This window comes from Taudactylus pleione, unplaced genomic scaffold, assembly GCF_031769625.1.
Source record: "Taudactylus pleione unplaced genomic scaffold, aTauple2 ptg000978l, whole genome shotgun sequence".
NCBI classification, from domain to species: Eukaryota; Metazoa; Chordata; class Amphibia; order Anura; family Myobatrachidae; genus Taudactylus; species Taudactylus pleione.
This window is the reverse complement of record NW_028285379.1, coordinates 592,254-605,179: the sequence shown is the minus strand read 5'-3', so window position 1 is coordinate 605,179 and position 12,926 is coordinate 592,254. Positions and strand designations below refer to the sequence as shown.

The following is a 12,926-nucleotide window of genomic DNA, read 5'->3' as shown; positions in this document are numbered from 1 at the left end:
AGCCTGGCGTACCTCCCCCATATGCCAGAGCTACACACTCAGACCTGGGGACCAGCAATATGGGGGGTCCTACTTTCTCCTCATTCCCAGAACCCTCCCTCTCCTCTACACTCTCAGACCTGGGGACCAGCAATGTAGGGGGTCCTACTTTCTCCTCATTTGCGGAACCCTCCCTCTTCTCTACACTCTTAGACTTGGGGACCAGTAATGTGGGGGGTCCTACTTTCTCCTCATTCCCGGAACCCTCCCTCCCCTCTACACTCTTAGACTTGGGGACCAGAAATGTGGGGGATCCTACTTTCTCCTCATTCTTGGAACCCTACCTCTCCTCTACACTCTCAGACCTGGGGACCAGCAATGTGGGGAATCCTACTTTCTCCTCATTCCCGATACCCTACCTCTCCTATACACACTCAGACCTGGGGACCAGCAATCTGGGGAATCCTACTTTCTCCTCATTCCCGATACCCTCCCTCTCCTCTACACTCTTAGACCTGGGAACCAGCAATATGGGGAATCCTACTTTCTCCTCATTCCCGATACCCTACCTCTCCTATACACACTCAGACCTGGGGACCAGCAATGTGGAGAATCCTACTTTCTCCTCATTCCCGGAACCCTCCCTCTCCTCTACACACTCAGACCTGGGGACCAGCAATGTGGAGGGTTCTACTTTCTCATTCCCGATACCCTTCCTCTCCTCTACACTCTCAGATCTGGGGACCAGCAATGTGGGGGGTTCTACTTTCTCCTCATTCCCGGAACCCTCCCTCTCTACACTCTCAGACCTGGGGACTAGCAATGTGGGGGGTCCTACTTTCTCCTCATTCCCGATACCCTACCTCTCCTCTACACTCTTAGACTTGGGGACCAGCAATGTGGGGGGTCCTACTTTCTCCTCATTTGCGGAACCCTCCCTCTTCTCTACACTCTTAGACTTGGGGACCAGCAATGTGGGAGATCCTACTTTCTCCTCATTCCCGGAACCCTACCTCTCCTCTACACTCTCAGACCTGGGGACCAGCAATGTGGGAGATCCTACTTTCTCCTCATTCCTGGAACCCTCCCTCTCCTCTACACTCTTAGACCTGGGGACCAGTAATGTGGGGGGTCCTACTTTCTCCTCATTCCCGGAACCCTCCCTCCCCTCTACACTCTTAGACTTGGGGACCAGAAATGTGGGGGATCCTACTTTCTCCTCATTCCCAGAACCCTCCCTCTCCTCTACACTCTCAGACCTGGGGACCAGCAATGTGGGGGGGTCCTACTTTCTCCTCATTCCCAGGACCCTCCCTCTCCTCTACACTCTCAGACCTGGGGACCAGCAATGTGGGGGGTCCTACTTTCTCCTCATTCCTGGAACCCTCCCTCCCCTCTACACTCTTAGACTTGGGGACCAGAAATGTGGGGGATCCTACTTTCTCCTCATTCCTGGAACCCTACCTCTCCTCTACACTCCCAGACCTGGGGACCAGCAATGTGGGGGATCCTACTTTCTCCTCATTCCCGGAACCCTCCCTCTCCTCTACACTCTCAGACCTGGGGACCAGCAATGTGGGGGATCCTACTTTCTCCTCATTCCCAGAACCCTCCCTCTCCTCTACACTCTCAGACCTGGGGACCAGCAATGTGGGGGGGTCCTACTTTCTTCTCATTCCCAGGACCCTCCCTCTCCTCTACACTCTCAGACCTGGGGACCAGCAATGTGGGGGGTCCTACTTTCTCCTCATTCCTGGAACCCTCCCTCTCCTCTACACTCTCAGACCTGGAGACTAGCAATGTGGGGGATCCTACTTTCTCCTCATTCCTGGAACCCTACCTCTCCTCTACACTCCCAGACCTGGGGACCAGCAATGTGGGGGATCCTACTTTCTCCTCATTCCCGGAACCCTCCCTCTCCTCTACACTCTCAGACCTGGGGACCAGCAATGTGGGGGATCCTACTTTCTCCTCATTCCCAGAACCCTCCCTCTCCTCTACACTCTCAGACCTGGGGACCAGCAATGTGGGGGGTCCTACTTTCTCCTCATTCCTGGAACCCTCCCTCTCCTCTACACTCTCAGACCTGGAGACTAGCAATGTGGGAGATCCTACTTTCTCCTCATTCCTGGAACCCTCCCTCTCCTCTACACTCTTAGACCTGGGGACCAGCAATGTGGGGGATCCTACTTTCTCCTCATTCCTGGAACCCTCCCTCTCCTCTACACTCTTAGACCTGGGAACCAGCAATATGGGGAATCCTACTTTCTCCTCATTCCCGATACCCTACCTCTCCTCTACACACTCAGACCTGGGGACCAGCAATGTGGAGGGTTCTACTTTCTCATTCCCAGGACCCTTCCTCTCCTCTACACTCTCAGACCTGGGGACCAGCAATGTGGGGGATCCTACTTTCTCCTCATTCCCAGAACCCTCGCTCTCCTCTCCACTCTTAGACTTGGGGACCAGCAATGTGGGGGGTCCTACTTTCTCCTCATTCCTGGAACCCTCGCTTTCCTCTGCACTCTTAGACTTGGGGACCAGCAATGTGGGAGATCCTACTTTCTCCTCATTCCCGGGAACCCTACCTCTCCTCTACACTCTCAGACCTGGGGACCAGCAATGTGGGAGATCCTACTTTCTCCTCATTCCTGGAACCCTCGCTCTCCTCTGCACTCTCAGACCTGGGGACCAGCAATGTGGAGGGTTCTACTTTCTCATTCCCAGGACCCTCCCTCTCCTCTACACTCTTAGACCTGGGGACCAGCAATGTGGGGGATCCTACTTTCTCCTCATTCCCAGAACCCTCGCTCTCCTCTCCACTCTTAGACTTGGGGACCAGCAATGTGGGGGGTCCTACTTTCTCCTCATTCCTGGAACCCTCGCTTTCCTCTGCACTCTTAGACTTGGGGACCAGCAATGTGGGAGATCCTACTTTCTCCTCATTCCCGGAACCCTACCTCTCCTCTACACTCTCAGACCTGGGGACCAGCAATGTGGGAAATCCTACTTTCTCCTCATTCCTGGAACCCTCGCTCTCCTCTGCACTCTCAGACCTGGGGACCAGCAATGTGGGAGATCCTACTTTCTCCTCATTCCCAGAACCCTCGCTCTCCTCTGCACTCTTAGACCTGGGGACCAGCAATGTGGGGAATCCTACTTTCTCCTCATTCCCGAAACCCTCCCTCTCCTCTGCATTCTTTGCTTCACCTGCGTGTTGATGTCACTCACACAACCAGTTTCCTGAGATAACTATTGCTGCCTGATTCACGTATATATTTCATATCCTATCGCTGACCTGCTCCCATACTCATCTCTGCTGCCCCTTACCTTTCTCCTCCTCTGGTCTCCCAGGGAACTTCATCTCCCACCCACTATGATGGACACTCCATTATCCTTCTCTAACTTCTGCTCCATGTCTAGTGTCATCTTGGATTGTTGACTCTCTGACCACAGTTTCTCTGGCTTCCTATCTGGGGCATACTACTAACCATGAGGTGTAAAGGACACTGTGAGGAGCTGGCACATCAAACTAAGTTTGTAGCTAAAACCCTCTACATCCCAGCAGCCCACCGGAGCCAATAGTAATCCGTTTCCTTTATATGGCTTAGAAGTAGGCAGCATCCTGCTTTTCAGCCTAAAGTGGTGCCCAGGTTGCACGTGATTCAGGACATTGTATTGGGACTCAGGCAGTGGGGATGACTTGTCCCTGCTTGATGTAGTTTTGTCCCTGATGATTTATGTGGACACATCAGCTTTGTTGCGGAAGTCATCTTCTCTTGTCAGTGGCGCGCAGGAGAAGTTGGCCTCTAACAGTAGCCATTGTGGTAGAGATCCTTCCTTGATGTTTTTGGTGAGAACACAGACAGAACCGATGGTGTACTCTGTGTGAGATGATTATTTTATTCAGCTAATGCTGATGTTTGCACTCGCCCAGCACAGGGCAACGGTACCAGCAGCCTGAGGGCTGTTGTCAGGGCCTTCTGCCCTCTAGTTACAATGTAGGTATAAGGTGCATGTTTCCTACCTAAGGTGTATTGTATATGAGGAGCTCTGTGATCCCATGTAATGTGAGTATTGTCTGAACATCTGCATGCTGCATATTCCCAATTCCTTTGTGAATACTCTCATGTTCAGGACATTTCATGGGAGACAATCCACATTGACATACTTCCAAGTCGCTGGCATCTGCTCTGTATCCTGTGACCACCGGATAAGCTCCAGTAATCCTCTGGCTGTCCTGAGGGAGCCCACTAGCTCTGAGCTCGGTACCAAATCATAACTGGCCCATAGTAAGTGGTCAGTGAGGAGTTAGCCGTCACCATCCAGGAGGTGCTGCAGCAGCAGCGTGACCACACAAACATCCACAAGTGAACAGTTCTAGGTGCTGGTTAAAACTAAGCCTCTCACAAAGTAGTAGGAGGGTCAATAACATACAGTAACTGATCGTAAGGTATCCATAGACCCCACGGCTGGCAGTATGCCCATCCAGTCGCAAGTAGGCACTACACATTCTAGATATTCGGGAGCCTGGTCGTGCGCTGTTTGATTGACAAGATGTGGGCCAATCCGAAACATAAGTTTCAGGTATAGGGCCCCATACACACAAGCCGCGATTCCCTGTTCTGCCGAAGATGACCTGATCCGCCAATCGACAACCATCAATGATCGGCGATCGTTATGATTCAACATGTTAAAAATCCCAGACTCTCCCAATTCTGACCATTTTTGGGTTGGGATCGGGGAAGCTGAATATCCATGATCCCCTGGCCCCGATGGCGACAATCCTCGGCAGATGTATGAGGCCCCTTACATGCAGTTACAGACACTTTGGCCCTCATTCAGAGCCACTCGCTATCGGCAGTACGCTCGTTCCGAGCGATGTTCGCACATCTGCGCATGCGTACGGTTTTTAGTACGCATGCGCGAACCAGTCAGTGCGGCCGAAAATAATTTGTACGCAATATAGCGAGTGCCTGCTATTTTGAGTGACAGAATGAGGCGTATGTGGGTGGAAACAGGGGAAGGTGCTTGAAAACGGGGAGTGGAGATCCGAACGCAGGCGTGCTTAAAGGTCAAAATGGGCGTTTTATGGGTGTGCATAATTAATATAGCAGCGTCAATGACCACGTCACTTGGTTTTTTTATAGTCAGAACTGCTCGCAAAATTGTGGTAGCAAAAACCAACCACAAGAATAGCGAGCAGTTCATACCCTGGTCGATGTACTCGATTAATCTAATAAATAGCGGACATGACGTAGGATGCGAGCGGCCAGTGGGCGTATTTTTCCAAAAAACGAACGCAAGTTTTGTTCGCTCGTTCAGACCTAGAGGCGTGAACAGACCGCAAACAGCGAACGGTTCATTTGTATAGCCACCCCTTGTTTTTGAACGAACGCAAATAGCGAATGGCTCTGAATCAGGGCCCTTATCCATTACCGGGAGAGGATACAGCTACAGCGGATGGCCCAATGGTGCAATTTTAACAAAAAGCCAGTAATTCCACATCACGTAGCTTGTAAAGACTGTATGGATCGCAAACTGAATACTACATTAAGGACGCTCGCTCTGACTGAGAGCGTCCACTTCTTCTTTAAAAGCCGGCCTCCTGGCCGCTCGCTAAGCTGTGGGTGACCACCCACAGCTTTAGCGAGTGACCAGGTGATGGTCGAGACCCTTGGGGGTCAGGTCTCGTCTCCCGCAAGCCCCAGGTAGCTCCCTGCTGTAAAAGAGCTGGAAGCTACCTAATGACATCACTGCTGATGTCAGTAGGGCCGCCCATGTATATCTACAGTAGGGGGTGATCGCTGCCCGATTGGTGCAGAGATATCAGCATCCGTGGTCTCTGCTTGTCCAGCCCTCTGGCACGAGATTTGGAAGGCGGGTGCAGAGACATAAGGAACCCTGAAGTCCCTATTTTAGATTTTCCCCGAGTTGGATGAGATTATTAGCCAGATGTTTGCCCATACTTGTTCATAACTGGCCCATAGTAATTGTTTCTTCCTAGCGGGTAATATTTGTTTTCTGTTGTTTTGCATTATCGGTAACGTAGGAGGTCAGGGGTCGATATGGCCATTCTCATCTCCCAGTGCTGGTAAGCAAAGAGGTAAATACTTGGTCTATGAACAAACAGTCTTCATGGCAGCTCACTCTGCCGGCAGGCTGGAAGCTGCGCCCGGAGCCTGCCTGTTACTCTACTGGGATAAGTGGGTCAGTTCCTGGGTGAGGAAATTTACTGTTTGGAAGACATCATCGATCTCCTCGCAGTTCTGTCCTATTTACATTACTCAGCGCAGCAGAGATTATACGTGTGCCAGTACAATGACATTGGTGGTATCTGTAGTAGTGGTATGGAACAGAAATCACACCCATGGGTGTGGAGGATGCTTACCTGCATGGTCCAATTAGGGAAGGTCACCAACACCAAGGCCAATGTTTGCAATTCAGTTCCTCCATTTCCAGTTTCATGCTCTGCTGAATGGGCCAGGTATGTACAAAGATCGCGGCAGTCATGGTGGTTCTCCTCAGGTCTAGATTAATGATGACCAATCAGATCAAGGCTCCGACTTTGCTTGGGCGCATTGCAAATACTGCGATTACATCAACGCCCAAGAATCAAATCTGGTCCCTCCTCAGAGGCTGCTCTATCTGGGTCTCGTGTCCAACACTCAGCCGTTTAATAGATTGCCTCTTTACAATATCTTGTACCCTGTCTATTGGGTCTCAGATGGTCATCAGTGGGGAAGGTGGTCTAGACATTCAACTGATGATTCCGTTCACAGGCCTTCCTGGAGTCGGACAGCTTCATATGGGGCCATCTCATTTCCATTTGGAATTGGCTAATAGTGACAACAGTAGCAAGACCCCAGGGGTGGGGGAGGCTGCCGTCTTTCCCTGTCGGGTTCCAGGGTCTGCGGTGCACACTGGATGCAGAGCTTCTCATAAATGTTCTGGAATTAAACTCTCTAATTCATGGTCACCCTATACGACTTCAATCCGCTAATGCCACCGCAGCGGCATATAACAGGGAGGCACAAGAAGCTCCCGTGCATTGAAGGAGACCAGGAGGATCATGCTTTGGGGCTATACCAGCTGTATTCATGCCACAGATAGAAAATTTGGGAGGCCCATAACCTCAGCAGGTGCATCATGCACACCAGAAACTGATTCCACCACCGCCTGGACATCTTCCACCTGATTGTAGAGAGGTGGCATCAACCAGATCTCGACACGATGGCATCCCGGTTGAACAACAGGATGGAGCTCTGTTGCTCAAAGACTAGGGATCTGCTGATGTTCCTTGTTGACATCAGGATGGTCCTGTGGAAATTTCTTCTAAAATATCTTTTTCCTCTGGTGGCGATGCAGCCGTGTATCCTCAAAAAGATAATACAGGAGGGGGGTCCCGCTCTGTTAGTAGCACCAGACTGGCCAAGTCAGCGGTGATACACGGACATTCCCAGGATGCCAGTTGATTTGTTGGGGCATCTTCTTCAAAGACGGGACTTGTCTATCTCAGGGACAATTGCACCATCAGGGATTAGTGTAACTGATATAAACATGGTGGCTGTTGAAGGAATGATCCTGGCACTGACAGTGTTGTGTACAAGACCCTCGGGCCAGGAAACATGTTTCAGCCAAGTTACTATTTCAGAGCTGAGAAGACTTTTGCTGGATGGTGTGAGAGGAAGAAGTTTTCATTGTCTTCAGTTTCTATTGTGATTATGTTTCCCGGCATGGTTTAGTTCAGTGGTTAAGGACCTGATTCAGACCCGCTCGCTAGGATGCGCTCGCTCGTAGCTGGCCGGTTTTCGCATTGTGTGCATGTGTACGCATCGCAGTGCGAGAGATCAGGAAGCGTTTGCTCGCTGCGCATAGACAGCCCAGCAGAGTGAGTGACAGGAGAAGCCATTTGTGGGTGGTGACAAGGGCTGGCCATTGAAAACGGGGGAGTGGAGGCGTACATCATTTATAGACAGCGTCATATGACACGTCACCTGGCTGGTTTTTACACTGAAGTGCTTGCGGTAGGGTATGGTCAGCTACAAGCGCTGCGATCGTATCCGATGTTACCTGATGTACCGATGGTTGCATACACTTCCTGGAGATGATGTGCGCAAGTGGGCATCTTAAGACAGGCTGGTGGGCGCCTGTATACACAAAGCGATCGCACGCCAAGACATAGTGAGCGTGCTAATGCCTTGCTGTGCGATCGCCTGCCTTCCCGAATTTTCCATACGCATCTAGCGAGCGGGTCTGCATCAGGTCCTCAGTTCCTTAACGATTCAAGTTTGAGCCCTCTGTGTTTTCTTCCCGGAGACTGTAGCACTTACTCTGGAAGTACAGACGTGAGAGCAGGGTGTAGCGCATGTGTGATCTATACTCCGCCCTCCTCTAGACCTTTAGGATGTGAATTTAGCGTTGGCGTCATTTGCATAATATGGTTTTCAACTACGTGAATAAATAGCTTGTTAAAGTTGCTGGTATGGAAAATGTTTGTTTTGGGCTATTTCCATGACCCAGACGGTGTCCGAGCCGGCGGCTCTATACTGCAAACCCCCAATATTTACCTTTCATGAAAGTTTTATGCTGCTATTAATACAAAGTTGTGTTTTCCACTGAAGTTCCATTTAATTGCAGACATTGTAATTCCAGCAATGGCTCCATCTACAGAGGAAGAAGGATGTCTTTAGTCATTGCCAGGCAGCTAGTCGCGAGGACATGATGGACTAAATTTACCTCCTCCTCGGCCGCTCGATTTACAGGGGCAGTAATATTCAATACAAAGCACTTTGGGAAGCGCCATGTCGTATATTTATCCCGGGATGTCAGAAAATCGTATTTGTGTCTGGTCCTACGAAAGGGTTTGGTCCAAGCAATCTATTGTTATCAGGATCACGCGCGTAAATTGGGGGCAGGGAAATCCCGTTCCTTATAGTGTACGGGTCGGTGAGAGCCTCAGGTCTGCGCAGTTAGTTTCGGGTGTAGGGTGATGCATATGGAAACCCTGTGAGCTTTGGGTCATCTCCAGGGTTCAATGTTCTCCACTGGAATTAGAGAAAAGGATTTAGGACCTCAGAGTCTCTCGCTAGCGCTGTGCGCTCGCAAGCAGCCCGATGGTTTGCGTATGCACACGCTTCGTTCTGCGCGTGCGCGAACTACTCTAAGCGATCGCAGGCCGCCCGCTCGCCCAGCAAAGACAGCCCAGTGAAATGAGTGACAGGAGCGGCCGTTTGTGGGTGGTAACGGGCAGGACAGTAATAACGGGTGTGGAGGTGCGAACGCAGGCGTGCCTGAGTGTATCACCGCCATTTTAGAGGCGTGCATAAGTAATACGCAGCGTCATAGTACACGTCGCATGCCTTTTTTTTACACTGAAGTCCTCTCAGTGCTTGCAGTAGGGTAAGACAACCACAAGCGCTGCGATCACTTCCGATTTGTCCTCGATGTACCAATGTATTAATACACTTAATGGAGATGACGTGTGCTGGTGGGCGGCTCTGCCTGTGCGATTGGGCGTACGCTGGTCGCTCACTAAGACATGGTGGGCGTGCTAATGCCTTGGCGAGCGATCGCTTCCCGTGGCGTCACTTTGACAAATTTGCATATGCTGGGGGCCAGCGATCGCATCTAGCGAGAGACTCTGAATGAGGTCCTTAATGTTGGTATAAAATTTCCATTATTTGTAATGTTGCCGCCATCTGTCTGCCATCCTGCCCTCGCGCCTTCAGCACTTAATAATCTCATTTTATTCCCGTTATTCCTATTTGTCAGCTTTATTATTTAACAATTATTGTTTGGACAATGAAGTCTGGTCCTGCACAGAATTAATGACGCGTTTCCTAGCCCAAATACACTGGACTATCAAACCTCCCACCTGTCACTCGCAGCACGCGTCATCTTCGGGAAGTGTCTGATTAATCGGGAGCATCGAGGGCCATCGGAGCTGCTCGCAGCGCTTGGGGTTGACCTAACCTACCCCAAGCACTGGGAGCAGTACAGGCTAAAAAACAACCAAGTCACGTGTGCAATGACGCTACTTTGCTAATTATGCACACCCATTAAACGCCGTTCTGACGGTTAGACATGCCTGCGTTCGCACAACCACTCCCCCGTTCATAAGCACCTTCCCGTTACCACCCACAAACGGCGCAATCTGTCACTCAAAGCAGCAACCTGAAAGTGGCTTGCAAGCTACCATAATCAGATCGCAACGAATGACTTGCGCACGCGCACTGCGAATTATACGCATGCGCAGATGTGCGAATATCGCTCCCAGTGAGTGACTCTGAATGAGGTCCTTTGTCTCATGGAACGTGCTTGGTATCATGGTTGGTTATAATGTTGCTGTTGATGACTTGTTTTGCAGATCCAGCAGAGAAGACAAGAGCTGGAACAATCTCTGGGGGTCCGGAACACGTAATTTCTAGAGTCCCTTCTCGTCACAGTCAGTGTTACTGTCCTCTGCTGACGTGTGGCCCCCGACCTCCCTCATGGTACAGTCACAGGACCACTCCTCAGATACTGCTGGTGCTGCCTCTGGTGTGAGGCTCCTGCATGCTGTACGGAGGATGTCGCTCCTCCCCGGCGACCATCCTGACCCGTCCTCTCCAACTCGTCACACGCCCCTCAACAAGCGCTTCAGCCTCTGACTAGTGACTGTGCCAACTAACCGATAATATTAGTGATCAGCACCTGGCCTGTAACTGAGTAACTCATGTATTATAGGGGGCACGTCTGTAACAAAGAGGAGGACTATGCAGGGGGATCATGTAGTGCCAATATTGTCCCTCATTTCAGTATTATTGTGTGCAGTGACCTGTCTAACCTATAGAGCTTACAATCCAATGCACCTAGGTCACTGCTAGCCTAGTACTTCATGTACTTTCTGCCATACAAGTCCACAGAACCAAATCCTACATTTTTTTAAAATGAGAATAGAATTACTAGAACCATTCACGGCGTGCGTGCGTGCGTACGTACATAGGTGTAGTCACACAGGTGTGTAAGTGACCGGATAGACGTCCTCAGTAATCCCAGCACAAGGCACTGCAGACAGCCTGCTTTCACTACAAAAGAGACTGATAAAAGAGAGCAGTAGCTTGCGTCAGAATAAAGGTACATCCGGAGCTGGACCTTGTTATGCCTGCGCAGATTTGGTAGTACCGTATGCTTACGGCTCTCTGCGCTCAGGTGGAACAGAGGTTGGACGTAGCAGAGGAACGCAGGCCACGCGACCCAGGACACGGAATGGCCACAGAAACACATGAGCCTGTCAGGAGGAGTATATCTTCCTGATAAACAGACTGCGTATAAATCATGGGTGTAGCTGCTATATTATATGACGGCACGTCTATTCACGCTACTTAGCGGATATGTGCGTTCACACCACGGACGTTAGGGATGTTCCAGTTTGTTTTTTATAGCATTTTACATGGTAAATGTGACTTTCGCCTCTATTACTAAGACTGTGCAGACACGATTCTGTGTTATACATATCACCTATCCTTGTAGTATTACGTCTGCATTTACTACTAACACTGCGAAGCTGCATCTCCTGGCGCAAATGCTCCTATTGCCGTGTCTGACTCAGAATACACACGTAAAATGCGTCCAACTCTGCAAACTAAAGGTACGGCCCATGTCTGTTAATAAAACGTCACTGCTCCCTACAAGGTACCACCCATGTGGCTGAATTACACGACACTGCTCCCTACACGGTACCGCCCATGTAGTGGAATTACACGACACTGCTTCCTACAAGGTACCACCCATGTAGTGGAATTACACGACACTGCTCCCTACAAGGTACGGCCCATGTAGTGGAATTACACGACACTGCTTCCTACAAGATACCACCCATGTGGCGGAATTACACGTCACTGCTCCCTACAAGGTATGGCCCATGTGGCGGAATTACACGACACTGCTTCCTACAAGGTACCGCCCATGTGGCGGAATTACACGTCACTGCTCCCTACAAGGTACGGCCCATGTAGTGGAATTACACGACACTGCTTCCTACAAGGTACCACCCATGTAGTGGAATTACACGACACTGCTTCCTACAAGGTACCACCCATGTAGTGGAATTACACGACACTGCTTCCTACAAGGTACCACCCATGTAGTGGAATTACACGACACTGCTCCCTACAAGGTACGGCCCATGTAGTGGAATTACACGACACTGCTCCCTACAAGGTACCGCCCATGTGGCGGAAATACACGTCAATGATCCCTACAAGGTACCGCCCATGTGGCGGAATTACACGTCACTGAACCCTACAAGGTACCGCCCATGTGGCGGAATTACACGTCACTGCTCCCTACAAGGTACCGCCCATGTGGCGGAATTACACGACACTGCTCCCTACAAGGTACGGCCCATGTGGGTGAACTAAATGTCTCTTCATGTTAATGGGTGCCTTCCTGGTCTGTGAGTGAGTGGGCTCTGGTTAGCAAAGGGGGGTAGTTGGGGTGTTAGTACTGGGAGGGTAGATGTATCTGTGTTTAGCACTGTATAGTACTGTTGTAGCTGCTATGTGTGTAGTCACAATATGAAATTGAAATAAATGTACTTTCTACCTATGTATTAGTCCTTCATTACTGTGTCCTGTAGAAACTGTGTTTAAATGGCATGTTTGAGGCACAGATAAAGATTTACCAGACGTCACCTAAAACCCCGATATGATCCAAGAGCGGTGTGGGAGGCAGGAGATGAGGTAATATGACAGTGTGTAGTATAAGTGATATAATAACTGAGCGGTGTGGGAGGCAGGAGATGAGGTAATATGACAGTGTGTGTAGTATACTGTGATATAATAACTGAGCGGTGTGTGAGGCAGGAGATGAGGTAATATGACAGTGTGTGTAGTATAAGTGATATAATAACTGAGCGGTGTGTGAGGCAGGAGATGAGGTAATATGACAGTGTGTGTAGTATA

At 50.2% G+C, this 12,926-nt stretch overlaps 1 protein-coding gene across 6 annotated transcripts in view; it reads left to right on the top strand.

Moving 5' to 3' along the window:
- Positions 1 to 12,570, top strand: part of SMARCD3 (SWI/SNF related BAF chromatin remodeling complex subunit D3) — a 137,279-nt gene extending 124,709 nt beyond the window's left edge. For all 6 annotated transcript variants that reach the window (XM_088460768.1, XM_088460766.1, XM_088460769.1 and 3 more), the window contains one exon: positions 10,349 to 12,570. In XM_088460768.1, coding sequence (XP_088316894.1) covers positions 10,349 to 10,402 — 54 coding nt within the window. In that variant the 3' untranslated portion in view covers positions 10,403 to 12,570. The remainder of the gene's footprint in view (positions 1 to 10,348) is intronic.
- The last annotated feature ends 356 nt before the right edge of the window (positions 12,571 to 12,926 follow it).